The sequence below is a fragment of the Musa acuminata genome, chromosome BXJ1-4 (genome assembly GCF_036884655.1).
Source record: "Musa acuminata AAA Group cultivar baxijiao chromosome BXJ1-4, Cavendish_Baxijiao_AAA, whole genome shotgun sequence".
NCBI lineage: Eukaryota > Viridiplantae > Streptophyta > Magnoliopsida > Zingiberales > Musaceae > Musa > Musa acuminata.
The window spans coordinates 41,611,521-41,637,646 of record NC_088330.1 but is presented as its reverse complement, the minus strand read 5'-3'; the positions used below and the strand labels follow the sequence as shown (position 1 = coordinate 41,637,646).

General features: G+C 43.2%; 5 protein-coding genes and 1 pseudogene across 8 annotated transcripts; 4 read left to right on the top strand and 2 right to left on the bottom strand.

Annotated features, from left to right (window-relative positions):
• Positions 1-1,247: 1,247 nt before the first annotated feature.
• Positions 1,248-4,084, bottom strand: LOC103983385 (anthocyanidin 3-O-glucosyltransferase 2-like; annotated as a pseudogene).
• A 252-nt stretch (positions 4,085-4,336) lies between these two features.
• On the top strand, positions 4,337-8,006 carry LOC135581091 (uncharacterized). 2 transcript variants are annotated; one of them, XM_065179496.1, is made up of 6 exons: positions 4,337-5,160; positions 5,264-5,634; positions 6,741-6,922; positions 7,144-7,210; positions 7,297-7,386; positions 7,489-8,006. In XM_065179496.1, the coding sequence occupies exons 1-5, from the start codon at positions 4,434-4,436 to the stop codon at positions 7,339-7,341; spliced, it is 1,392 nt and encodes a 463-aa protein (XP_065035568.1). In that variant the 5' UTR covers positions 4,337-4,433; the 3' UTR covers positions 7,342-7,386; positions 7,489-8,006. The 2 variants fall into 2 exon arrangements, 1 of the variants encoding a protein (XP_065035568.1); XR_010512744.1 differs by lacking the exon at positions 6,741-6,922.
• A 248-nt stretch (positions 8,007-8,254) lies between these two features.
• On the top strand, positions 8,255-13,069 carry LOC135671374 (transcription factor GTE9-like). Of its 2 annotated transcripts, none has more exons than XM_065179461.1 (11): positions 8,255-8,406; positions 9,486-10,758; positions 10,893-10,935; positions 11,009-11,143; positions 11,219-11,283; positions 11,368-11,389; positions 11,503-11,577; positions 11,691-11,797; positions 11,921-11,987; positions 12,154-12,263; positions 12,352-13,069. In XM_065179461.1, exons 2-11 carry the CDS (start codon positions 9,625-9,627, stop codon positions 12,610-12,612), a joined length of 2,019 nt encoding a protein of 672 aa, XP_065035533.1. In that variant the 5' UTR covers positions 8,255-8,406; positions 9,486-9,624; the 3' UTR covers positions 12,613-13,069. The 2 variants fall into 2 exon arrangements, with proteins under 2 accessions (XP_065035533.1, XP_065035525.1); XM_065179453.1 differs by having other exon boundaries at positions 10,890-10,935.
• Positions 13,070-13,367: 298 nt separating this feature from the next.
• LOC103982542 (ADP,ATP carrier protein 1, mitochondrial) lies at positions 13,368-16,928 on the bottom strand. 2 transcript variants are annotated; one of them, XM_065179515.1, is made up of 5 exons: positions 16,777-16,918; positions 16,263-16,319; positions 15,026-15,509; positions 14,569-14,940; positions 13,368-13,951 (listed from the first exon to the last, which is right to left on the bottom strand). In XM_065179515.1, the coding sequence occupies exons 3-5, from the start codon at positions 15,506-15,508 to the stop codon at positions 13,652-13,654; spliced, it is 1,155 nt and encodes a 384-aa protein (XP_065035587.1). In that variant the 5' UTR covers position 15,509; positions 16,263-16,319; positions 16,777-16,918; the 3' UTR covers positions 13,368-13,651. The 2 variants fall into 2 exon arrangements, with proteins under 2 accessions (XP_065035587.1, XP_009397774.2); XM_009399499.3 differs by lacking the exon at positions 16,263-16,319 and having other exon boundaries at positions 16,777-16,928.
• Positions 16,929-17,063: 135 nt separating this feature from the next.
• Positions 17,064-20,684, top strand: LOC135671387 (glucan endo-1,3-beta-glucosidase 1-like). Its single transcript, XM_065179486.1, has 4 exons — positions 17,064-17,712; positions 17,810-19,090; positions 19,995-20,022; positions 20,318-20,684. Exons 1-4 carry the CDS (start codon positions 17,655-17,657, stop codon positions 20,481-20,483), a joined length of 1,533 nt encoding a protein of 510 aa, XP_065035558.1. The 5' UTR covers positions 17,064-17,654; the 3' UTR covers positions 20,484-20,684.
• Positions 20,685-22,236: 1,552 nt separating this feature from the next.
• On the top strand, positions 22,237-25,665 carry LOC103982544 (L-ascorbate oxidase homolog). Its single transcript, XM_009399502.3, has 8 exons — positions 22,237-22,652; positions 22,744-22,853; positions 23,381-23,651; positions 23,743-23,845; positions 23,909-24,254; positions 24,343-24,708; positions 24,799-24,877; positions 25,169-25,665. The coding sequence occupies exons 1-8, from the start codon at positions 22,515-22,517 to the stop codon at positions 25,379-25,381; spliced, it is 1,626 nt and encodes a 541-aa protein (XP_009397777.2). The 5' UTR covers positions 22,237-22,514; the 3' UTR covers positions 25,382-25,665.
• Positions 25,666-26,126: the final 461 nt, after the last annotated feature.

Below are 26,126 nucleotides of genomic sequence, written 5' to 3'. Positions count from 1 at the left end.
TTAAAATAGTATTGGTACCTTTTGTATACATTCCTAAATTGCTATCCAAAATCGTATCATCCTAGCCCATCATATAACTATTTAAAATAAATTCTCTTTTTGAATTATATAAATCTCCTAATTATATATATATATATATATATATATATATATATATATCATCATGAATATTATTTTATTTAATATTATTTAAGATTAATTTCATAATGTGTTTTATAGATTATTAGTCTATGTCACTTTAGTGGCTACAAGACTAATACAAAAAGATAAAATACAATCTAAAATATCCCATGACTGATAATAACTTTATTGTAATTAATATCTCATAAGTTCATTATCTCAAACTATTTTGATAGCTATTGGTCATATAAAACTTAGGAAGATAAATTATAAATAATATTCACTAAATTTCTTTATCTTGATTCATGCTGTAATTATGAATATTATTTTATTTAATATCATTTAAAACTAATTTTATAATATATTTTATAAATTATTGATTCCGGTGGTTATAGAACCAATACAAAAATATAAAATACAATCTAAACTGTTCTGATAAAGTCTTTATTATAATTCACATATCATAAGTCTATCATCGAAAGCTACTTTCGCAGCTATTGATCAGATAAAACTTATAAAAATAAATTACAAATAATATTCATAAATTTATTTATCTTGATTTATGTTGAAACAATTCAATAATAGAATAACAATCATAATAATTACTGAATATTAATTAACAAAATAAAAACTCATATGATAATCATGATAACATATAAATCATACGTGAAAGATAAATATTATTTTATAATTTTAAAAATATATACATGTAAATAACCAAATAAATATCCAAGAACAATAATTAAATTTTATTTACCACATATAAAAATATAATTAATAAGTTATATGAAAAAATATAAAAGTAAACCATAATTTATAGTTTTTTTATCAAAATTAAATCCAATCAAATAATCAAAATATAATCATGATTAAATTCAATTATAATTATAATAAATCATATTTATCAATTTTTATAATTAAGAATATAAATTAAAATTCTCAATTCATAGGGATAAAACTGTAAATATGTTGACAGGACATAAATTAAAATTACGAAATTCATAAAGAACAAAACTGTAATTTGACAAAACCATTAGGGCAAAACTGTAAATATGTCAAAAGAATGAAAGGATATTAATAAAATACATAAGGGCAAAGATGTAATTTGACCAAAGAGAAACCCTAGGTCAAAACTGTAATTTTGCCCAAAAAAATGGATCGCTGCGGCGCTGCCACGCCGCAGCCGGCGCGGGGCTGCTTCTGCTCGGGCGCGGCAGCTGCGGCGCTGCCTCTGCCAGCGCGCAGCTGCCGCCGCCGTCTGCGCGTGCGGCCTGTGCCCGCGCGCGGCTGCCGCGGTTCCTGCAGCGCGTGGCCGCCGCCTTGGCGAGCCCTAGCCGCGCGCGACCGCCGCCGGTGCGCGGCTCCTGCTCGCGAGCGGCCGCCGCCTTGGACGCGGGTTCTGCCCGCGTGCGGCCGCCGCCTGCTGCACTGCAGCGCAGCCGCTGCGTGGTGCAGACACCGCTCGCAAACGGACCTCTGCCCGCGCACTGCCGTGATGCGCGGCTGCGAGATGGTACACAGCCCTTCAGCGGTAACAGAGATTATCGTAGATAGTAAACACAGTAAATTTAACGATCATAGTAAACAAAAATAATAGATCTCGCCTAATAACACCGATAGTAAACAGTAAATTCAACAATGATAATACAAAAAAATTTTTATGCCAGGATTACCTTATCTGATCTATAGACACACCATCTTCCGATGAGATAAAAATCCTTAGATAGAAAACCTTTAATCTGTTAATTCTATTGAGATTCTTATTTAACCTCTTCTGTCTATTTATAGATGAAAATAGAAGATTTAGGATAAATTATTAGATTAGTATATTTAATTATATTTATAATATATTTTTATTTAATTAAATAATATTATATAATCTAATACTTGAAACATCTAATTGCCAAAGAAAAAAGAAAAAAAATATCGTTAGTAAGTTTATTTAATGGAGATATTAAAATTTTGATGCCCTAAATGAGCATAAAAAAGATATAGATACAAATCCATTTGTGAAATATAGGAAAAACAATTGATAGACATAAAAAAGTATTTGTGTTAGTCTGTTTTAACTACATGTTTTTTATTTTCAAAAAAAAAATTGTTTGAGGAACATATTACATACTAAGCCATACTTCTCATAACATAAAAGAGGAAATAAACCAGAGGTCATTTCTTTTTCCCGGTTTGGATGGTCTTTATGTTTTTAGCATATTCTGCAAACTACTGTACACATTTATTTTCTTTTATATATATATATATAATATGTTTTCTCAAAAAATATTATAAAAATTAACATAAAAAAATAGATAATCTATTCAAATTGATTCGAATCGAACCGTTAAGGATCAAACCAAATTAAATCGTTTTTTGATTTGATTAAAATACGATAGTATGAATCAGAATTAATTCTGATATACCTAATCGAACCGATTAATCAATTTATAGTTTTAAATAATTTTTATTATTCATAATATTTTAGAACATAGAGAACATAGAGATAAAGATAATGGATTAGCGTTAGCATACAAAGTCTAAAATTGATACATCCATGAAGAACATAGAGATAAAGACCATAAATGGCATTTCCAATGGTTAGTCCTCAATAGTACTTAAGACTTTATCTTAATTCCCTATTGTTTTGCTACTAAGAACTGTTTTGTTATCACATTAGCAAACTCACTAAGCAGTGGATTACCGGATGGCGGTGTGCGTCCTTTGCCAACCTTTCCAGCCTTGCATGGGCGGAGCCTCCTCTCTCCATGGCTCTTCTGCTCGCCAGGCTCACCTCTGCAGCCTTTGCCCTCACCATCTTCCCTCCCTCGCCCTCCTCCATCAAGCGCCTCACCCCTCTCTCCACCCCCTCCGCGGTCACAAGGTCCCCGGGCTTCCTCTCCACCCTGATCTCCACCAGCTCCCTCACCATCTCCAACGCATTCAGGTGCTGCTCCGCGTACAGTGTGGCCATGAGAGCATAGGCAAGCCGAACCACAAGCTCTCCAGCGCCGAGTTCCACCCGCTTTGCGTCACGAACCTGATGCGGCCCACGACGGCCACACCATTCCCCTCCCGCCCGTCCTCTCCGCGAACCCTTCCGGCAACGCCTCCTCCGGCGTCGCATCGACCGGTACCCGCGTCTTCCCCGCCGAAGGCTTCCGCAGGCACCAGAGGAACCGCCGCCCTCTGCCGTCCAGTCCGACGGCGATCTCGCGGACCTGCGCCACGCCGAAGCTGCCCATGCTGCCGAAGCAGAGGAACACCATCGAGGCAGGAGGCTGGCCGTCCAACCACCTGATGCACGGGTGCTGCTAGTATCCTCCCGGAGAGCGAGGATTGGACGTATCGGGCACAGGGGCGGCACCGGTCGGCCTGGGGGCACAGAGGCCTTCCTCGATGGCCTTGAGCGGACGTGCTCGAGCTCCGCGAATGTGTTGATTATGATGCCTTTGGTTTCCAAGAACCGCCGGCCGTGGTACACGAACCAATCGTAGTTCCGGTTCTTGCGCTTCATGAGAGGAGTCGGCATGGCCTGCGGCCGTACCAGAGACACACCCGGAACGTAGACGTCCCCTCCCATCTCCTCGAAGCTCACGGGGCTCTTCTCGGCGAGCGTGGGTAGATGGAGCATGAGGGCGAGCATGGCGGCGGTGGAGCTGAAGTAGACGAAGGGCGGGATGCCGAGCTCGCGGGCTACGTCGATCAGGATGGTGGCAAAGAAGTCCAGGACCAAGGCGGCCACGTGGGTGGACGAGGAGAGGGACGCCACGGCGGCCCTGGCGCAAGGCTTGTGGTTCTCGATGTGACGGGATATGAAGTCGTCGGGGCCGTCGGTGTCGGCCGGAAGCTCCACGGGCGGAAGCTCCTGGAAGCGAATGTCGAGGCCGGAGGAGGCGGCGGAGCGGAGTTCGGAGGCTGCGCTTGTGGTAGGGGGTCGCATGAGGAGAACGGTGGCACGTGGTATCTGTCTCTCTCTCTCTCTCTATATGATCCGTTGCTGTGTGCTGGTTTAACCAAATGCGGTGAGGTCACGTACAAGGTGTTATCGGGTCGGTTCGACGTAGAATCCGAAATCAACGCCGATCCGAATCGATTTCTCAAAAAAGAAAAAAAAGCCTAAAACGAGGTTTTTTAAATTCAGAAATTTAATAATAATAATAATAATAATAATAATAATAATATGGTAATCAACGTTAATTTTCTCTCTATGATGCAAGAAAAGGATGTTTCTTCCAAGGGAAGACACGGTGAGAGCCGCCCTCCCGATGAAGGCCGCATAGGGCACCTCTTCCCTTCTGCCAGACGCCACGAAGGATGAGATGGTGGACCCCGTCGTCGGCGCCTGGGTCCTCGAGTTCCTCCTCCGCCGACGTGACGTCGGCGACGCCCTCGCCGGCGAGCTCCTCCTCGCCCTTCCCCTCCCCTCCCCGCTCCACCCCCGCGTCTCCGCCACCCTCCTCCTTCGCCGCCTCGCTGCCGACCTCTCCCGCCGCTCGGTGTCCCCCCGCACCCTCCATTCCCTCGACCTCCTCCACCGCATCCGCCCCTCCCCCTCCCTTGCCCCCGCCTTCACCGCCGTCGCCGTCGAGTGCACCGTCGCCCCTCTCCGCCTCCCACCCCTCTCCTCCTCCGAATGCGACGCCGAGTTCTTTGACGCCGTCAATAGGATATGGAACTGCCTAGTGGCAGACCTCGAGCGGTCGGAGGCCGCCGGGCTGGTGTCCTGCGCGTTGAGGGAGGCGAGGATGGAGATGGAGGCGGCCGTCGTGGATCCCGCGCTGAGGGCCGAATTGGCCCGGAGGGAGACCAAGGAGGCCGCGCTGGTGGCTGTTCGGGTTTGCTTGGAGGAGATGGAGAAGGAGATGGGTCCGACGTTTCTTGAGGCTGCGGCGGACGCCATCGTTAGTTGCGATTGCGAGACCCATAGGTCCTTGGTGGTATTGAGCGACAAGCTGAGAGCTTTTCGCTCCATTGGGCTTGAATCTGTCGAAAGGGGTGTGGAAATTGGTCACCTGCCAAGCAAGATTGACAGGGCAAGATCGACAGGTTTGTTGGAATTAGGTACCTCTGTTCTTTTTCTGCAAATAATTAGATCTGTTTACTGTAATGAATCAAGTAGTTCTTTGATATAAGCAATTTGATATCTCAGTTGAGGGTGGTGAAGGGATTAAGCTGAATGACAGAAATATTGAGAAAGATCAGATGATAACCGATCAAGAACAGGGTTACTCAGTCGACAAGAATGCCATGAGCTGTGAACAACAGGAAGTATCTGATCATAAAAGTTGTGATAACAACTACGATGATGTGCCTCAGTCAGGTCAGATGGATCCAGTTCCACCTGATCCGAAGGATGTGGGAAAGAAGCATCACAATATTTCTACAGATACATTTTTGCATCCTAGTGAAAAGCGTATTAGATGCAGCAATTTAGATGCCAACACCGCAACTAATTTAGATGCTGCTACAATGCAGAAGCCCAGCTTAATGGATAGGAATGCAACTGCACACACATTTGAGGTGACAATTTCTTATACTATTATCATCTTTGTCAAATTCATTTTGTTAATGATGTTTAAAATGCATCCTAGGCCTTTTCTTTGATTAGGTCCTGGTGTTGCTGGGTGTGTATATATCTTGCTTGGTTTGTTGGCTAATACTTTTGATCCTTTGAAGTAGCGTAGTGGATTCTCATGTCTGCCACAATGATAATTTAGCCATCTAAATACACTTGGATCTCTTTAAAAAAATTATTGTTTCGTTATGTTGGAAAAAAAAATGCATAATAAACATGACAAGTGGAGATACTTAGGCTTTTTTTACAAATGAAGTCTATATATCTGTTGGTCTAAAATCTTAATCATACTTAAATTTGTTGTTTTGTGTGTTTTCTTCTTTTTAGTTTTTAGATATATGTGAGAAAGGTCACTAAGTTGTCCAAACCAAGCATATTCTAAGAAACTTAATCCCCCAGTTGAAGAACACTAGTTTGCTTTGCCCTTCAAAACCTTAATCCAGAACGTAGAAATGCTGTAGATTTGATAGATAATTGTGTGTGGAGGTGCTTGCTGCTCAGCGATAGTTGGGCAGGACAGGATGCTCATCTCAGATATATTTAACAATGATGCAAACAAAGTTTTCTTGGCTTTGTTTATTTTTCTCTTGGTTTTTTCTAACTGTTCTGTAGATTTAAAGTCCAAGTGGGATCTCCAGAGTTATCAAAACTAAAGTTTAATAGACTTGTAAAGATAAAATGATATTTTGGTTTAAAACCTTGGTTTCAGTGTAAAAATGATCCTTTGTCAGAGAACTGCGGGTAATGCGTCCATAAAAGTTGGAACAGGTTTAGTTTGAAATGAATGAGGGGGGGGACAGTTAGTCTCAGCTAGGTCTAAATAAGATATGATAGGTAGCTAGTAGACAAAAGAGTAAGATGAAAAATGAAAGGGACAGTTTTTGACTTAAAACTATCTGAATAAGAGTATGACTCAAGTTACCTTGAAACTCCGTGTAACTTTAAAACTCATAAAATTTCACTACTATGCATGACTTGGGACAATAAAGAATTGATTAACTAATACTAGATGACAAGAAATTTGATTTTTTTTAATCTTCTTACTCTGCAGTGGGATTCAATTCCAACTCATTATGGGAAATCCCCGAATATGAAAAAGGAGATGGACTATTTCAGCTCAATGAACTCAAAGTCTTCTTCATCTTTAAATGAGACTAAAGAATATGTTTTAAGGAGAAGAAAAAGGAAATGGAATTCATTAGAGGAAGAGACCTTGAGAAAAGCTGTGGCACGGTATGTTTGGATTCATGCTTTCAAATGGTGTTTTCAAAATATAACAAATCCTTTTGCTCTATTTTGTTTCGTATCTGTATCATGCAATATTTTATACTGTTATTCATTCATTTTGTTCACAAATAGCTTAAATTGCAATCTTAATGTTTGATTTCCTGAATCCTCTAATTTCTTGAGTGATGCATATAATCTGTGATTCTCATATCTCTGTTTATATGAAGATATGGTGCAGGGAACTGGAAACTTATCAAGGGATGCCATCCAGAAATATTCGAAAGAAGAACAGAGGTATCTTGCATTATATCAGCCTTAGGAGTCATATTTGTTCTTTGTTAAATTCAATTCTACAGTTAACTGGATTCACTGCCGTACAGGTTGATCTAAAAGATAAGTGGAGAAATATGACAAGGCATATGTAAGTGCTTATGGCAAAGAAAATGTTCCACTCCAGCCTCCAGGGACATGTATGTATGCTGATCAGTGTCGTGTGGCTTTTTCTTGATTCTTAGCTTTGCATCACTTTTCAAACTAACAAAAGTGCATCATCTTATGTAATCTTTCTTTAGGCTCGACAACGGTGTACATACAGGAAGTAGGAAAGTTGTCGAAGTTGAGCAATGCTGATCTTGTGGACAACTGCCGGCCGGCACACTGCTGCTGAGATGGTCATACGTCTATTTGCATTCGGCCTTATCTCCGCAGATACAGAGGCTGCTTCTGCGGATCAAACTCATAGATATGGTCTCTAATTCCAGTAATTGCTGACTCCATTTCCCTTGGTGATTGGTATCCGCCTCAGTATCATTCTCCCAAGCTTTCCCACGGAATTCAGATGTCCTTTCCACTGCTCCAGGCCAGACATATATGTCGCTGCATTCTTCCTTGCCTAAACTTAGGTTTATGTGATCAATTGTTGGGACCAAGGCTATTGTCTCAATAAATTTATTAGTTCTCTAAATCTTTCTCCCTCACTGTTCATGTTTAACTTTTGTCTTATTTACACATGTATGGATTTGTCTTGCTGAGTTTGTCTTGCCTCAGCAAGAGAAGAAGGGCATACTGTACCGAGTTTTTCTTCCTGTCTACTATTTTGCCTAACATTCTCTTTTCTTCTCCATCTGTATCACTGCAAGAATGGTAAAGCAAAAGCATGGAGATGTGCACAAAACATACTAGTGTGTGTTGTTTGTGCGTACGTGTTAGAAGGGGCCATCTGATGAGGAGGAATGGCAAATATGCACGTGCAACGCACGCTGAAGCCCGCTTGGTGCGTGCACGCGACGCGCTAATGACGCGGTGCCGTCCAAAAGATCTCCTTCCGTCACGCGCCGTGCACGTGTCTATTAGTTCTTGGCGCCCCCCTCCCCGACTCGCGTGACAACAAAACCCTACGACGGAGATCACTCCCCACCCCCCTTCTCCCGACCCGTCTCTCGCCCTCCGCCGCGAGCGGGTGAGATCTCCCCCTCTCCCCTAATCCAAAAGTAAGTGCCTCTCTCTTCCTTCCTTCGTATTAGATCTATTCGGGTGATACCTCAATCCGTGGAGGGATCTTGATCTCGCTGTGTTAGCGAAGCAGTGATCTTTATCCTTGCTAGTGTCCAGCTTTTCTTTCCCTTCTCTTTCGTCTTCTCTTGTTAATTGGAAATTGGTTTCAACCCAGAATCATGTCGAACTTTCTTGATTTGCTTGCTAAGTAGGGTTTTGGGAGAAATCCTTTGGTTAAACCGGAAACCCTTGTTCGTGGGTGGTCGAAAATGTCGAGTCTGCTTTTGATTCGGTGGTTTTTTCAGCTTAAATTTGTACTTGATGTAAGAGATAGAGAGGCGTGGGTGTTGATACCAATTATAATTCTGTAGCTGTAGTCTAAGAACAGTTTGGAGTTTAGCTAGACTACATGTATTCTAGATAGAGTAATAGTTTACACCCTTCATGAATTGGGGTCTTTATTTGAGCTTGTTTGGGGATTTCAAGATGTCGAAACTTTCTAATGGCTTGTACAGTTGAGAAAATCAAAGGGCAAAGGAGTATGCTTGCTATGGAATAAAGATAGATATTGCTGATTTTATTGCTAATGTTTGCTTATAGGTAGCCTCGTTAATGAAGCGAAGGAACTGTGATTGACTGCTAAGTTGTACATTGTACCTTGTACGTGATATTTCATATGATAACCTATAGTGGATGATGGAGCCCTATGCTTACTAGAATCGATGTATGGTCAAGACCTTCTTGTACTCGGTCCAACATACACGGGCAAGCTTTCCTGCTAATCTGTAATTGCTGCTTTAATCTGATTCATGAAGTTCAAACCATTTGCATCTCCTTTTGTGTTAGAATGAATCATCTAGGTTTGATCTTTTTCTTAGAAGCACCTGGAGCTATCACTACTTCAGCTCTGGAGCTCATAGTTGCCCTCTCGATCATCTGTAGTATAGGAATTTCAGCATAAATTTGCAGATAGGCACTCAGGTGTATCTGAATCTCTAGAGCAGGAATCATATGTAGAAAGTAGTATTAGTTTGGTCATCACAATCTTTCTTACCTGTTTCATGAGGTAATTCAGGTATGGCTCATCGGCGGGTCTTCTACCATCTATGTGGTTTATGTGATTGAGTTGGGCATCACAAAGAGCTGCTCTGTTAACACTTTTTGGTCTCAGCATCTACTGGAAGTTGAGAATCTATTGACATTTGATTGAGGTCATGGTTGTTGAGGGTGAATTGATTAATATTCAGAATGCACCACTTCAGTTCTTTGAGCTCTCCACCATGCCAGTTGCTGAAAAGCTAGCACTAAAAAAGAAGTTGAAAACAGAACTTGACCATGTGCGATCTGCAGTTGAAAACATTATAGCAGACTGTGAGAGAAGATTAGGTCAAAAGCATTCTGCTGCTGAAGAAGACCAAGCAGTAATACTAGGAAATGATTGTGCTGGTGAAGTTGTTGCATCCATCCATTCCTTCTGTATTCCTGAGCAGCAGCCTTCCTTGACTGGTGAGAACCATCAGACAACAATGAGCAAGAGAAAAATAGCACTGGAAATGAATACAAACCCTAAAGATGCTGATAATTACTCTAATGATGGAATAGATATGATTCCTGATAAGTCTGATGCAAAGTCTGTTCTGACAGGCCCATCTAAAGGGACCACTCTAGGAACTTCTGATGCACTGAAGGTGAAAGGTGAGAAAATGGATTCCTTCAAGACTAGGCAGTGTGCTAATATTTTGAAGATACTAATGATTCATCCTGCTGGGTGGGTGTTTAAGGAACCTGTGGATCCAGTGAAACTAAAAATTCCAGATTATTTTTCAATTATCTCCAAGCCAATGGACTTGGGTACTATAAAACGGAAACTTGGAAGAAAGCAGTATTCAAGCACTGTACAATTTGCTGCAGATGTAAGGTTGACTTTCTCCAATGCGATGCGATATAATCCTCCTGAAAATGAGGTTCATGTCATGGCTAAGGAATTAAATAACATTTTTAATTCAAGATGGAAATTACTGGAAGCAGAATGGAGAAACAAAAGCACACTTTCTTCACAGTCAGTGACAAACACTCAGAAGAAAAAACGATTACTCGAGAAAAGGCCTGATCCAAACTCTGTTTTGAGAAGGTTCATACCATCTGCTGAAAAATTGAAGCTAAAAAAGGAATTGTCAAATCTACCAGTACGGAAAATGCCACCTCGACTGCTTAGTTTTCTTCAGAGCAAAGGTATAGTGGGACAAATTGGAGAATTTGTCGGCATAGACATTGATATGTTTGATGAAGAGACTTTATGGGAATTGCATCAACTTGTAAGAAATTTTATTGATGGAACACCAATTGAGGTAAGTAGCAGCCTGCATGTTTAGAAATATTGTGCTACTGTGTTATTGCCTGTTGGTAGTTATCCAAAAGGGCTTGTTTCTGTTTCATTTTTAGCATTAAACTGACATTTGAAATATCCACATTTTTTGAGCAGATAAAGAAATGTACCAGGAGACCTGAGCAGGACTCACACAAAGGTCTGGATAGCATAGTTTTCTTCACATTTTCTGCACTATAGCTTCTAGGAACTAATCAAAAGTTGTAATGTAGGCCCAGGTGAAACTGTGCTCCAATCTGATGTTATTGATGAGTTCATGAACCCTTTGGCTCGGATGAAAAGTGCACATAGAACTGTAAGTTGCCAGCGGAGTCATTGTAATGACTCAAGTCAAGCTTCATCAAGTGGTGAGTTAGTGTGTTGTTAGTTTGTGTATTCTACCTATTTTTCTGATGTTTATATGTCTTTTATGACCTGGTCAGAAGTAGATTCTGGAAGATCTTCACGTAGCGAGCATTACTCTCGCCGTTCAACTGCAAACAGTTTGGTATGAGCCCGAGTGAGTCGATAGATAAAAAACAACATATAATACAATGGTTAACTCATACCTTTTCTTCACTGCTTTTGGCAGGACTGGGAAAAAACACCAACAGGTATGCAGAAGGATAACATATTCTGTGTACTCAAATTCACCATTAAGGATGCATTTTAATTTAACCGAGGTTAAAACCTTGTAAATGCTGAGTAGAGGTTGTGAAATTTGCAGGGTTTGGTCTCCAGAGTAACGATTCCATACAATCTATTTCTCATCCTCCGAGTCCACTGACTGCTGCTACAGAAGGTTCTGATAGGAGTCCTTTCTTTCTTCAACTTCTTTTGTGTGTGGGGCTTGTTTGGTTGTGAATTTGAGAAAGAATCATTAGTGGTCTTCTGCTGTTGTTTCCCATTGAGCAGATCTAGGTCCTTGTGAGGAACAATTATCACCATCCAAAGCTCTTCGTGCTGCAATGTTGAAGAGCCGTTTTGCAGACACCATTCTGAAAGCACAGCAACAGTCACTTGTAAATGGACTACCCACCTTTTGTGTTTTCATGATTTCTGATGTGTAAATTGTTCTGTCAAATATTGAACCCAACCTTTTTTACTACATTGCTTTATTGCTTAACTACATTAAAATTTTATAGGGTGTAAAAATAGACCCAGCAAAGTTGCAACGAGAAAGAGAAAAGTTGGAGAAAAGGCAGCGGGAAGGTATATTGGTGATGCACATGATAACATATACAGAATCATAGTTAGAAATGTGATGTAGTGATTTTAATAAAAAAGATTATTAGGTGCAGTATGTTGATATATATAAAATATAAATTTTACCTTAAATATACATATGCATATTTAACTTTCTTGTTACTTGGAACAGAGAAAGCAAGGATCGAGGCACAAGTTAAAGCTGCTGAGATTGCGGCAAAAATGAAGGCAGAAGCTGAGCTGACGAGGCAAAGAGAAGCAGCACGCTTGGCATTGCAAAAGGTGCATTGCTAGGGAACGCATCTTGCTGTTTCTTCCCTTGGGGGTTGACAACTTATCTGAAAGCATTTTGTTATCTTATGTTTGACAGATGGAGAAGACTGTTGAAATTGATAACAGCCACATATTGAAAGATCTAGAAAACTTAGGCTGTCCTCTGCCCGGGCACTTTGATATGACTGATGAAACGCTGGGTAAGTTCATTCAAGAACTTGAAATGCACTCGGGTCTTGTGAATCCACTGGAGCAGTTGGGTTTGTTCATGAAGAATGAAGATCTTGATGAGGTTGATGAGTGGATTTCATCTGCTGGCAATGGTGATGTTGAAGAAGGGGAGATCGATGGGTCATAGTTATTATACATTATTGGAACCTTTTATCTTTGTGGCAGGCTACGATGGTTGTGTTTAAAAAATACATACAAGTGCTATATTTAAGTGAGAAAGGAGTTTCAGCTTATGATTATAATGTATGCTAAGCAACTGCACTGGTCATATGATGTACTTGAAGAGGGAGTGTCTGCTGAGCAACAAAGAAGCCCAAGGAAGGGAAGAAACAAGTAAAAGAAAAAAAGGACTATGAGGAAAAAAATGATTTATATACCATTGTCTGCTTGATGCTGTTCTTTGTGATTGTCAAGTTGATTAGGATTAGGATCGTGATTTGGATCAAAACTCTTTAGGTCGTGTTTATATTGGTCTTGGAAGGGAAAAAAAAAGTGTAGTTTTATACCTTCAGAGTTGTTTGACATATTATTGTGTATTTTGACATGATTAACTAATACTATTTTTATTATTAGGTATCCTTGAAGTACTTTGTTAGATTTGCAATCTATGCTATTTTTATTGTTAGATATCCTTAGAAGTACTTGTCGATGCAATCATGTAATTAACTATTCAAATTTGAATGCTTGAGATGATGATATGATCATGGTCAACCCATAGCCCTCTCTCTTAAAGCAACAACAAATCCTAAAGATGATGATACCACAATCATCATAGTGCTGTTTCACAAGACTGCCTTTTCATATCCAGAAATCGAGCATCCTCTGCCCGCTCCAACTCTGTCAGTCAGGTAGCTAAGGAAAAGAAAATGCAAGATGGCAACGAGAAAAAGAATATACTACATAACCTCAACGAAGAACATAATCAATCATGTCCGCGATAATTCACTACATAATTAAAATACAGCCCCACACACACACCTAGCAATAGCACAATCATAACTACATTACATGAACTACAACATGACCCCCTCAGAAAGGATGCCTAAAGTTGATTGTCTTCTATTATTCTAAAATCACAATAGTAAAGCAAATATAAGGCTTCCAATTCTTGTTCATCATTATCGTCATCGTCCATTTTGCCTTTCGTAAGGCAAAGTTGGATAAACTTAGCCACCACCACCAGACCCATACTTCTTTCCCAAGACGATCACCTGGAGCTTGTCATAACCAGCCAGAACACCTGCGCCAGCGACGGCACGTAGGATATTTGCACCGGCACCCTTGAAAAGGGATTTTGCACCCTCATTCTTTACGATCTGCGAGAAGGCATCCATAGAGTTCCGGTACTTGACAGCTTCTCCTGAGGTCATCATCATCCTCCGACGGACAGTGTCTAATGGGTAGGAAGCAAGACTAGCACCAATTGTAATTCCCCAACCAAGCAAGAAACTTGCAAAGAAATTATCCTGAACGGCAAACACATCATAAGATTCCTCTTATTTAACTTTGAATATGATACTGATAATTGTTTCATAACATCATAGCCTGGATTTAGAAGGTATGAAGATAACATTCTAGTATATTATGCATCAATTTTCTGCAAGTGGCAACATCCAATGTTTACAAAGGGCATATCTAGATTAAACAATGCATCAATAATGATCTTATTCCAGTAGCTCACTAAGGATTGATCTAGACATAGTACTAAGTAGCTCAAAATTACATCATAGCATGAATCCCACTGCATTATACTCAGTAACTCGCCAAAATTTCTCAGTGCACTCAAAATTCCCTCAATATGTAGTTGCATCATTTTTTTGTCATGGGTAAAATGCACCTATGTTAAATGGAAACCTATACAGGTATTATAAGGTACCATGACAAGATAAAGTAATGACTGCCAAAGAAAGAAAACTTTAAATTACATACACTGACATAGCTTCTAGAGTCAATGTGTGTACTTAGTAGTAAAGCAAACGATCAAGGCAATAAAGAGATGCACTAATATGTTATCATGTAACTTGGGTTGAAAGCAATACTTGCATTTTCAGGACATGTTTCTGTAATATCTTTCATGACTCACCTGCAAGGAGCCAACCAGCATCACTGGCTTCAGAGAATCATACAATCCAAAGTAGAGCCCTCGATAAACAATGATACCGACACATGAAATGTTGAAGCCTCGATAGAGACCTGCAACACCATCAGATTGTATGGTTTTTCTGTAAACATCAACAAGGCCATTGAACTGCCTTTCACCTCCCTTCTTGGCAGCCTTGGCATCATTAGCTAACCGGGTCCTGGCATAATCCAGAGAGTATACAAAGAGCAGAGAAGATGCCCCAGCTGCACCTCCAGAAGCCAAATTACCAGCAAACCATTTCCAATATCCATCTTTATCCTTTTTGAAATTGAACATTCGCTTGAAGTAATCCTTAAAAGCAAAGTTCAGGGCCTGATGTGTAATATGCAAACCAACTGTCAATTATTGTGAAGCCAAAACGATGCACAAAGGAGTAGAAGGAAAAAGAAGACTGAACCTGGGTAGGAAAATAACGAATAACATTTGCGGTGTTTCCTCGCCACAATGCGAGGAAGCCTTCATCCTTAATTGTTCGTGAAAAACAGTCTCTAATTCCCTTATATGGTTCCGAAAGACGACCAGCTCTAATCATCTCATCTTGGTTCTGAATCAGGAGTTTGACACGCTCAATCGGAGCAGCTGCTGTTTTAGAGATGGCAGCAGAAACTCCTCCCATGAGAAAATCGATAAGAAATCCAGTAGAACCCTTCTCCTTGGGAGCACAAGCAAAGACTGGGGTGATGGGTGCGAGAGATGAAAGACCAATGGGCCCATGAAAGCTGTGATATGATTTAGGGGGTGCGCCCCTGAAGTCATAAGTCCCTAGAAAGTTGTGGATGCTGGTATTCCTCACTTGCAAATAAGGACGCTGCCCACCGAATAAGATTGATTGCCCATATATCTTTTGCACGATGGATGGCGGGCGTAAATCATCTGCCATTCTGCCACAGTATTCAATGGTGACGATGTATCAGCAAGTGATGTAAGTGTGTCAATTATAAAAAATTAAAGTGGGTACCCAAAAGAAAATGCACATCTTAAATTGAACCAAAATTTTGACAAAAGGATATATAATATATAAACAAACAGTTTTTTTTTCTTTAATGTATCAAATGCTTAAAACTAAAATAGCAAACGAGTCTTTGGAAATTATTTGGATCTAGATATGCTGGATAAAAGAAATCACCTAAGGATTCAATCTATGGATCTGACAAATTCCTAATAGAAGTTCAGCCTCCACAGCAAACAAAAATATCAAAACTACTTGGGAATCACCTCAAATGGTCAATGTTATAACCAACAGAATTGTCAATCTCAATAAGATACTCATTCAAGTTTCTCTTCCATTCATCTTGCTAGAGCTGAGGCCTTGTCTTTATTTTCTTTCAAAACATATAAACTTTTGGACCACTAACACTTTCTAAATGCCATGTCAAGCACATCACTTCCCTAACATTTGCAATTACCCTTTCCCCGTCCAAAAGCATAACCACAAGTGTCTCAGGTTCTGACAAAGGAAATGCATTAAATACTTTAATTCCTTGCACCTGACCAACTTCTAATATTAAATTCTAGACCACTAGTACGCTCTCATACTTGAGGTCTAGCTGAACGAATTGAAGATGGATCAACAAACTAAATGTAACCTTAGGACAACATCAATCAGCACAAATAATAGAAACTAGCTGCCATACCAGCACCAGCACTTCCATATGCGCTTCCAGCCGTTGTGATCAACTTAACCTCTTTGTCTGAAACAAACTTATGCAGCTACGGTTAGGTCAGATTTAGATTTGCATCATGTTCAAACTCTAGACTTGAAGCCAATTTTCCCTGCGTCTCTTGAGTTGCCATATGATTCATATTTTCCTTCTTATTTTGAATTGCTTAGCGAACTACAAGTAATCAATTAATCCGAAGCATCGCGACACAACACAAAGCAATAAGATGCGTCAACTGTCAAGATCGGCCGGAATCAAGATAAAACAAGTGAAGGCAGAATCAAGAAAGCTTCGGGATCATCTGACAATACAACACCGACAAGCTATCAGATCTACACCAGAAAGAAGAACCTCAACGCAAGAAAGTGTCGGCTACGCGTTCCGACAAGCAGCAAGAGAGAACCGGCGATCAGATCGAATCTTAGAATCGGACAGATTGCAGAGATGCGAGAAGAAACGAAGGTGGGGGCAGAGAAGACGCAGTAACCTTGAAGGAAGAGGATACGAGAGGAGAGGAGAGGCGGCGACGGCTCCTCTCCCCGTTGTTCCGAGCGAATCGGGGAAGACGAAACGACGAAGCGGCGGCGCGTTGACGTCCGGATCGGAACCCTAATTTTAGTAGTTTCAGCTCCCATGCAATGGCAATTATCTCCTCGATCTTTGACTCTAATTCCCTCGATGTCTTCTCCTCGATCCTAACTTATGTTTAATGACCAATTTACCCTTACTTCCGGTCTAATTCCTTGCTCGGTCCTTTCTTACACGTAGGATTAGTTAGTTTGGAAGATATCTACAGGGAAGAAAGCCAAAAAGGGAAGCGTGCGCGGCACGTGTCCGAATCTCCACGTGATCTACACTTTCGTAGCGCGTCCAAACAAAGTTGTTCACGCTGGAACATTAGATTTAGATTTAGATTTGGATTGGATCCTCGCTGCCACCATCTCCACAGGCCAAGCACTCATGAGCGCGCGTGCTTTAGCTGCTGTCGGTGTGAAAGAGAACGCAATCTCTCTCAACTCTTCGACGCCCCCCGCATCTAAACATCCCAAATCGACATATGATGATGTGTAATTTACATGATTTGAATCTTTGCTTCTCTCTCCCACAAGAACAGAATTTTTGGTCCATTATTAATTGCCAGATCTCTGTCTCTTTTTCTCTCTCTCTCTCTCTCTCTCTCTCTCTCTCTCTCTCTCTCCCCCTTCGCTTCTTCCGAGCTCAAGATCCTCTTCCGCTCACATGATGAACAGTAGGATGTAAGCCATTCGAGTAATAACACCACCTGAAGGTCACTTCCTCCGAGAAAATAATGCCATCAACATCTCCACCGGCAAGTAGTAATAAACCCAAATCAAAGTGAAGCTCATGGGAGCGAACCACTCCCCGTTCGTCACTCTCCTCGTCTTCCTTGCTTTTCTTACAGGTAATGAGCTGATCACTAGCTAATTAGAGAAGAATTCATTAACTCGGAGTTCTGTGGTTTCTGATTCACATTGCGTGCTGCATAACGGGCTCTGCAGTTGCGGCGGCAGCTCGGGCGGAGCCGCCGTTCGTTGGCGTGAACATTGGCACGGACGTGTCTAACCTGCTGCCGCCGGCTGACCTCGCTGCTTTCATCAAGGCGCAGCAGATCAAGCACGTCCGCCTCTACGACGCAGACCCGGCCATTCTCTCCGCCCTCGCCGGCGCTGGCGTCTCTGTTGCCGTTGGTGTGCCCAACAACCAGCTCCTCGCCTTGGGCTCCTCCCCGGCCACCGCGGCCGCCTGGGTCGCCCGCCGTGTGCTGCCCTTCCATCCGGACACTCCCATCTCGGCCGTGGCCGTTGGCGACGAGGTCCCCGCCGCGCTGCCGTCAGCCCTCCCTCTCCTCCTCCAGGCCCTCCGGTCCATCTCTTCCGCCCTCTCCGCCGCCAACCTCTCCTCCATACCGGTCTCCACCCCGCTTCCCTTCGCTGTCATCCTCGACCCCTTCCCGCCCTCCCAGGCCTACTTCAACCAGTCCCTGGCCAACGCCTTCCTCCTTCCCCTCCTCCGCTTCCTCGCCGACACCGCCGCCCCGCTCATGCTCAACCTCTACCCCTACTACGCCTTCATGCAGGGCCACGGCGCCGTCCCCCTAGACAACGCCCTCTTCAAGCCCCTCCCCCCCGCCCTCGAGGAGGTCGACCCCAACACCCTCCTCCACTACTCCAACGTGCTCGATGCCATGGTCGACGCCGCCTACGTAGCCATGCGCAACCTCAACGTCACCACCGTGCCCGTGCTCATCACCGAGACCGGGTGGCCCGCCAACGGCTCCCGCCGGGACGAGCCTTACGCCACCCGGGAGCTCGCCAGCACTTACAACTCTAACCTCATCCGCCACGTGCTCGACCGGGCCGGAACGCCGCTGCACCCCGAGGCCACCCCCAGCGTCTACATCTACGAGTTGTTCGACGAGGACCTGCGCCCGGGGCCGGCGTCGGAGGCCAGCTGGGGCCTCTTCCACGGGAACGGGACCCCAGCATACCTGCTGCGCGTTGCCGGTACCGGGGGGTTACTGGCCAACGACACCACGGACCGGACTTACTGCGTGGCGGCGGAGGTGACGGACCGGCGGGCGCTGCAGGCGGCGCTGGACTGGGCGTGCGGCCCGGGGCTGGCCAACTGCTCGGAGATACAGCCGGGGCAGAGCTGCTACGCGCCCAACAACTTGAGGAGTCACGCCTCGTATGCCTTCGACAGCTACTACCAGAAGGAGGGCAAGGCCGCGGGCTCCTGCTACTTCCAGGGCGTCGCCATGGTTACCACCACTGATCCAAGTGAGTCAATTGAGCTATTTTTGTCTTAATTCTTGTTGTTATTGCCCTGTTTGCAGTCTGTCATCTTAATTCATTGTTGCAGTCTCGGGTTGTTTTTAGTTTACCTGCAGCTCGAAGCTAATATTAGAAGGATGAATGCAAAAATGACCTCTAACTATTAGTTCATGGATGGATTATAATGTTGGGTGGAGGAGTGAAAGAGATTAGCAGTAGTAGAATTAGTTGGGTTTACTGTGAAGATGGAGACCGAGAGAGAGAGAGAGAGAGAGAGAGAGTTGGGGGGTAGGAGGAATAGACTGATGTTTGGTGGTGGCAGCACAGTGGCAGAATCAGAAATGGGACACTGAGGTCAGAGGAAAACATCAGATCAGAGCAGAGCAGAGCAGAACAGAGTGTGCTGTAAATTCTTTGTGTTACTGCTTACATTTGAAGACCATCTGAGGTCAGAAAGGTTAGACTACATCAGAAGAATGAGTTGTTCATGTTGGGCTTAGTTTCAAGGTCTTCTCCATGCCACCACTTTAAGAATGATGGATTCCAGGGCTTGGCTGAGTTGCTCATACTTGAATTGTAGTGGATCTTTGTAGCCTTTTACTCCATAGAAGTGGCTTGAAATCACATTAGCAGTGCTGGTGAATGAAGCACCAGAAGAATTCTTCTCGTGGAGGCCTTCGCATCCTTGAGAGATGCTGTCTGTTCTCTTGTCATCCATCGTGTGACACAATTAGGCCCTTCTGTCAAGTCTGATTTGCCGTCACAATTGCTTCATTAGTGTATATCTTCAAGCTTTCAGCTTTTTTGCTATTCCTAATGTCATCAATGTTTTAGTTTCTTATTCTCTCCTTCAGTATTACTATGTATTGCCTTGTTGATTACTGAAAACACCATTCTTGTTATCTTGCAGGTCATGGGGATTGCATCTTCCCTGGAAGGTGAGAACCTATTCAACCATGATCTTTTGTCAGTTTTACATACAACTCTACGTTTCATCCCTTGGCATTTCTCGAGGACCAAAAACATTTTCCTTTCAGAATAGTACCACATTACCGAAGATAGATCGAAATCCATCAGTTTATATTTCCAGGAAATCTTTTGGCGTATGTTGTTTCAGAACCATTAGTTCCTACCATAAACCTCATTGGAAACATCATAGATAATGCAAATGCTATCATACTTGAAATGTCAATGGTTATGGTATTTTCTTCTGAACCTTGTTGTTCTATGCAGCAAGCGGATGAATGTTACAGTGGCAGGAATGAATGCCATCCAAACAAGCAAGGCTGGTGCACCCTTCACACTGAGACTGAGAACAGGAATAGCTCATGACCAAATGACCCCCATGATCTTAAACATCTTGGTAGCTTCCATCCTGTCATGGAGCATTTGGTCTTGATGTAATACTCAACAAAACTTCCAAGAGAGTCGAATTCTCTTTTGCGATTTCGTAAAAGCCATGAATCACATTTCCTTCATTCCTTCTGTAATATTTGTTCTTTTGTAACAAAATTTTGTTGTTCTTCTATTGTTTGTAATCCATTCTATTCTCTGGTGCTTCTGTTGAATCAAATCAAACAAAGTTATGTTTGAGATGCTATTTATCAGATTGCACAGAACAACTCGAGCTGGTTTTCCATTTGCATGGTCAGAGCACTTTAGATCAGTACTGTCAACATTGAGATGTGATCATTGGAGGAATGAATGACGCAGATGTGAGATTCAGAGAGTCTTTTTCGAGAGACTTATATACTGGATTGCCTCTCCTCTTCGAGATCGAAGAACTTGGAATCAATGGGACGGTGCATTGGATGCGACATTAAACCTTGTCGTGGATGAGAGTTTTACGAGTCTCTCAGTTGCCATGTCTTTTTCATGCACGAAGAACTGATAAGGTCTTTCCAATCCCCTTTTCTTAGACTCTGCACATGCCTTGCTTCCTTGCTTCCTCCTGATCCCAAGAGCCCCATCCTTCTTTCTGAGCCAAAAAGAGATCCAAAGTTGCATGTTTTGATCATCCATTCGCTCATAGATCGAACTAAAAGATATCTTAATGATTAAGGAATGGCAACCTTACTCTCCTCTGCTGCAGTGCAGACGTAAGAAATGAGCATGAAGGACGAAAGGGAGAAGGGTGACATGGCAAGTGTCGGCAGGGCCTCGTCGTCTCCTCCGAAAGCTATAGTTTGGTTGGTGGCGGAATGCCTCGATCTCTTGTCTGTGTACGACCATCCAAGAAGACTGTTCCTGACGGAAGGCTTTGCAATGGAATCCTCGAGACGCGCCCGTGACGCTGGGCCATCTCTGAGCTCTCATCAATCATGGCTGCTTAGCTGTAACACCGCACTGGCGAGGGAGCAAGCAGGTGCAGCGGACCTGCCACCAGTCCTTCGCCATGCTAAGAGCGGTCCCAAAAAACCCTCGCTCTCTCCATGGTCAACCTGAGAGGAGGAGGCGATGGCCTCTCTCGTCTTCCTATTGCCCTTCGATGGAGGTCCACATAAGAACGAAGATGATGGTGCACAGCTCGAATCAAGGACACCTCTGTTCTTCACGTCTGCAAGTTCGTGGATCTCGTTTGCATGTCGAGGAGACTGATGTAGACATTGATGCTGCACATGTCCTGCTCCCATGTTGTTCTCTCTGGTCCCAGAAAGCAAGAAATAAATCACAACAATTTCTTGGAGTAATGTCTCTTGCAGCCATTCAATCAGCTCTGAATTGTTTTCTCAAGTTGAAAGATGATGGCAAAGCAGTCCTCTTCCAACTAAAATTGAATCGGATCGAAATCGGGATCACTCGAACTTGGGGCTAAGACAATGTAATCTTATCTATACATGAGATGGTCAACCAGCGACAGTTCCAAAAGTCTTCTCTTGTATGACCCAAGTTAATAGTCAAAGTAACCCTAAAGAGATGTTGGAGTTTGATGCAACTATATACCCCACAAGACCATCTGCAGCATCAAGAAACACCGGCAATGTGTAGCTCCATATGTTACTGTATCAGCATGGTTGCTTGAAGCATTGGTAAACCAATTTAATGAAGAATCTTTGCCCAATAACACAAACCAAGCAGAGATTTCTATGTGCCCAATTGAGCAGTATATAAATAGTTTCTTCCTAGGCTTCTCTGCCTCCATTACTCCCCCCATCATCCCGTGACAGCTCACATTACACCGCTCTCTCTCTACAAACACTTTACAAAAGGAGACGTAAGCCTCTCCTCTCTCCTCCACAAGTGCACTTGAGTACCCTCGCCGACCCTCTTGTGCTGCTCTATATTCCACTTGCATATTGTGGCCATAGATCTCCTCCACACTCTCTCTTGCTGCCTTTCTCTTTTGCCTCCTCGCTTTTCTTCTTTCTGTACTCAGCTGCCACTTAAGCCAGTCTCGAAGGATCCCAACCTTGGGAGCCAGGCCATAAGGATGGGAAGAACCAGCCCCATGGTTACTTTCTTCTTCGTGCTGCTTGTTGCTTCTGCTGTCCTGGGAGATGACCCTTACAGGTTCTTCACCTGGAACATCACATATGGAGACATCTGGCCCATGGGTGTCAAGCAACAGGTGCGCCCTTCACTTCCTTGGCCGTGTTTTCCTTGCTTCTCACTCTGATCCTGATCCTGGTTTACTCTTGGTGGCGGCAATGGTCGCGCAGGGAATCCTGATCAATGGGCAGTTCCCAGGGCCACAGATCGAAGCTGTCACCAACGACAACGTTATCATCAATGTCTTCAACAGCTTGCCGGAGCCGTTCCTCATCTCCTGGTCACACACTGTTTTTCCTTCTCCCCTTCTCAATCTTGCTTTCCTAGCACTTCAGCATCCCTCATTGATTTCTCTAGCTTCTCCTTTTTGTTCATGCCATGCTTCGTTCGACGCAAGTTCCATGAATAGCTTCAGATCTCCAGATTTCAAGCAGCAGTAAATAAGAGTGTCACAGGGTAAAAGAGTCACACTGCCATGGATGGGAACCTCTGAGCTGTTTCACCGTGGCAACAAGGGTCACACACACACACAGAGGACAAGCCATTTCATGGCATCGGGTAATGGGATCGGGTCACGTTGCTTGCCCTGTAGGAAAAGGGTGTGGGCACAAGTTCGAGGACGTCTTGTGTCGTTTTCTTGAGGCTCCTTAGATCCGCAGGTGCTGACATCAATTAAATGCTCGTGATCTGTCAGTTCTTCCGGCGTTTGCTTCAGTGTCTCACATTGAACAGATCATACGGATTTTCCATGTCTCATGTCACACTGATACTTGTATGATACTGAATGAACGCATGGATGTCTCACAGGAATGGGATACAGCAGAGGAGGAACTCATGGCAAGATGGTGTGTATGGCACCAACTGCCCCATCCCACCAGGAAGGAACTTCACATATGTCATGCAGTTCAAGGACCAGATTGGGAGCTTCTTCTACTTCCCCTCGCTTGCTTTCCACAAGGCTGCAGGTGGATTTGGTGGCATCAGAGTCCTAAGTCGACCACTAATCCCTGTGCCATTCCCTCCTCCTGCTGGGGACTTCACTCTCTTAATCGGTGACTGGTACAAAGCTAATCACAGTGTAAGCACCCACTGTTATCTGCAGATCCCATTGTGATTCTTGAGTCTGCATTAATACATGACTGTGAGATCCCTTCGTTTCCTGTTTGCAGACCCTCAAGTATGTGCTTGACAGTGGTAGAGATCTAGCTTTCCCTGATGGGGTACTCATCAATGGTCGTGGATCCTACGGCAACACCTTCACCGTCGACCAAGGTATGATTTCCTGAACTCTTCTTGTTCTCCATGCACGGATTAATGCAAGCTTCCACGTTTCAGGTAGAACATACAGGTTTCGGATATGCAATGTTGGGTTGGCAACATCACTGAACATAAGATTCCAAGGCCACACGATGAAGCTGGTGGAGGTGGAAGGGTCTCACACCCTCCAAAACATCTATTCTTCGCTCGATGTTCATCTTGCGCAATGCTACTCCGTCCTTGTCACCGCCGATCAACCAGCACTGGACTACTTCATCGTCGTCTCAACCCGATTCACCAGCTCGGTGCTGACCACCGCCGCCATCCTCCATTACAGCAATTCTGCTGGAAGGCCCGTCGGTGCGCCGCCAGGAGGTCCAACCATTCAGATCGACTGGTCTCTCAACCAGGCGAGATCTATTCGGTATTGCTGTGATCATTCTAGCAAAGTTGATTCTTCCTTTTGGTTCGTTTGGCATCTCTGTGTGTCTTCTTATCCATGCAAAAACCAGGTGGAATCTGACAGCCAGCGGACCGAGACCAAATCCACAGGGTTCATATCACTACGGCCTCGTCAACACAACGCGAACCATCAGGCTTGCAAACTCTGCACCGGTCATCAATGGCAAGCAGAGATATGCGGTCAATAGTGTCTCCTTCATTCCAGCTGATACACCACTCAAAGTAGCTGATTTCTACAAGATCCCTGGAGTGTTTTTCCTTGGAAGCATTCCTGATAACCCCACCTTTGGAGGTGGCTATCTCCAGACCTCCGTCATGGCAGCAAACTTCCGTGATTACGTTGAAATTGTCTTTGAGAACTATGAGAACACAATGCAGTCATGGCACATTGATGGATACTCTTTCTGGACCGTCGGGTACACTCCATTTCCATCCAAAACTTCATCCTTGTGATCTTTATTTCATCTGATGCTATGATTGAAAGCAACAATTGCACACATTTGCAGAATGGATGGAGGACAATGGTCAGCAGCGAGCAGGAAGAACTACAATCTGAGAGATGCTGTTGCTCGTTGCACCGTGCAGGTACTTGTCCAGCCCTTTTCTACGCCAGCATAAAGTCTACAGCCATCAGCATAAGCTCCGTGAAATCACTTAGAATTCTTGATATGGATCCATTTCTTGTCTCTTTGCTACTTCCTCTGCATCTTCATGTAGGTGATTATTATATCTCAAGTCTAAAGATCATTCCTCAAACCAACTGCAACTTGAGTAGTAACCTGATCATCTTACCTTGGAAGCAAAACTGGAATGACTGAAATCTATCATCTTATCAAAGATTGTGTAACACGGCGATATGCTTCTGCTTGTTTTCAGGTCTACCCCAAGTCTTGGTCGGCAATCTACATGCCTTTGGACAATGTGGGCATGTGGAACATCAGGTCGGAGCACTGGGCTCGCCAGTACTTGGGCCAGCAGTTCTATCTCCGTGTGTATTCTCCTGCTAATTCATGGAGGGATGAGAACCCAATTCCGAGGAATGCCCTCCTCTGTGGCCGGGCATCAGGTCGCCGAACAAGGCCACTGTGATCAAGAACAGTAGACTCAGTTTCTCAACGTCACGAGGGGGTGACCAAGTAATAGTAGGAATCAGAAATGAAAGGCATTTCAAGAACTAAATCTCTAGAGGCTCCTTATCTTTGTTACTTCCATATATAAACTGGTCAGCATCTCTTTTGTTATCATTATTATTATTTTTTTCTTGTTGCTGATATTACAGCATTCTTGCTAGTTCATCCAACCTACTGTCTACCTCTGTCCTACTCCTATCTATGATTTAAGTTTAATGCCATTATCTTCAGCTACTTTAGTAACATGCAGTTGTTAAGATTGACCTTGATGATGCTGATGAATGACCTATCCATCCTAGCGGAAACTAACAATGAATTGCATGAATGAAGATTACAAGAAAGAAAGCAAATCATGGAGTTCATTTCTTCATTGACTAGTATGTTTTGGCTGCATGAAAATTTTCACAGAAAGATATTTTCCTCAGTGAGGACTTTCTTTCTTGATATATGTTTTATATGTAAAAGATATGTAATACATAAGTTTATATCAAGAATTCAGGAAAATAGTTGACTTTTTTTTTCAAATTTCCTTCAGTAAAACAAAAAAATGCTTCTTCCAAAAATAACTTCTGATGGTCATTCTAACAAAAAAGAAAGTTCAGTTCTTTTAACAAAATGTAAATTCCAATTGAAAAGTCTATGACACCTACATTAAAGGGATCAGAACTGAGAACTTAATATGAAGGATGCATTGCTCTCCTCTG

Excerpts from the sequence above, each read along its gene's own strand:
- LOC135581091 (XM_065179496.1), top strand. The coding sequence starts at position 4,434 with ATGGTGGACCCCGTCGTCGGCGCCTGGGTCCTCGAGTTCCTCCTCCGC. Across the intron at positions 5,161-5,263 it reads TGACAGGGCAAGATCGACAG|TTGAGGGTGGTGAAGGGATT; the intron begins GTTTGTTGGAAT and ends TTGATATCTCAG. Across the intron at positions 7,211-7,296 it reads TATTCGAAAGAAGAACAGAG|GTTGATCTAAAAGATAAGTG; the intron begins GTATCTTGCATT and ends ACTGCCGTACAG.
- LOC135671374 (XM_065179453.1), top strand. The coding sequence starts at position 9,625 with ATGGTTGTTGAGGGTGAATTGATTAATATTCAGAATGCACCACTTCAG. Across the intron at positions 11,144-11,218 it reads AAGTCAAGCTTCATCAAGTG|AAGTAGATTCTGGAAGATCT; the intron begins GTGAGTTAGTGT and ends TGACCTGGTCAG. Across the intron at positions 11,284-11,367 it reads GTTCAACTGCAAACAGTTTG|GACTGGGAAAAAACACCAAC; the intron begins GTATGAGCCCGA and ends TGCTTTTGGCAG.
- LOC103982542 (XM_009399499.3), bottom strand. The coding sequence starts at position 15,508 with ATGGCAGATGATTTACGCCCGCCATCCATCGTGCAAAAGATATATGGG. Across the intron at positions 14,941-15,025 it reads TTCGTTATTTTCCTACCCAG|GCCCTGAACTTTGCTTTTAA; the intron begins GTTCAGTCTTCT and ends ATTACACATCAG. Across the intron at positions 13,952-14,568 it reads TGCTGGTTGGCTCCTTGCAG|GATAATTTCTTTGCAAGTTT; the intron begins GTGAGTCATGAA and ends TTTGCCGTTCAG.
- LOC135671387 (XM_065179486.1), top strand. The coding sequence starts at position 17,655 with ATGGGAGCGAACCACTCCCCGTTCGTCACTCTCCTCGTCTTCCTTGCT. Across the intron at positions 17,713-17,809 it reads CTTCCTTGCTTTTCTTACAG|TTGCGGCGGCAGCTCGGGCG; the intron begins GTAATGAGCTGA and ends CGGGCTCTGCAG. Across the intron at positions 19,091-19,994 it reads GGTTACCACCACTGATCCAA|GTCATGGGGATTGCATCTTC; the intron begins GTGAGTCAATTG and ends GTTATCTTGCAG.
- LOC103982544 (XM_009399502.3), top strand. The coding sequence starts at position 22,515 with ATGGGAAGAACCAGCCCCATGGTTACTTTCTTCTTCGTGCTGCTTGTT. Across the intron at positions 22,653-22,743 it reads CCATGGGTGTCAAGCAACAG|GGAATCCTGATCAATGGGCA; the intron begins GTGCGCCCTTCA and ends ATGGTCGCGCAG. Across the intron at positions 23,652-23,742 it reads GGTACAAAGCTAATCACAGT|ACCCTCAAGTATGTGCTTGA; the intron begins GTAAGCACCCAC and ends TCCTGTTTGCAG.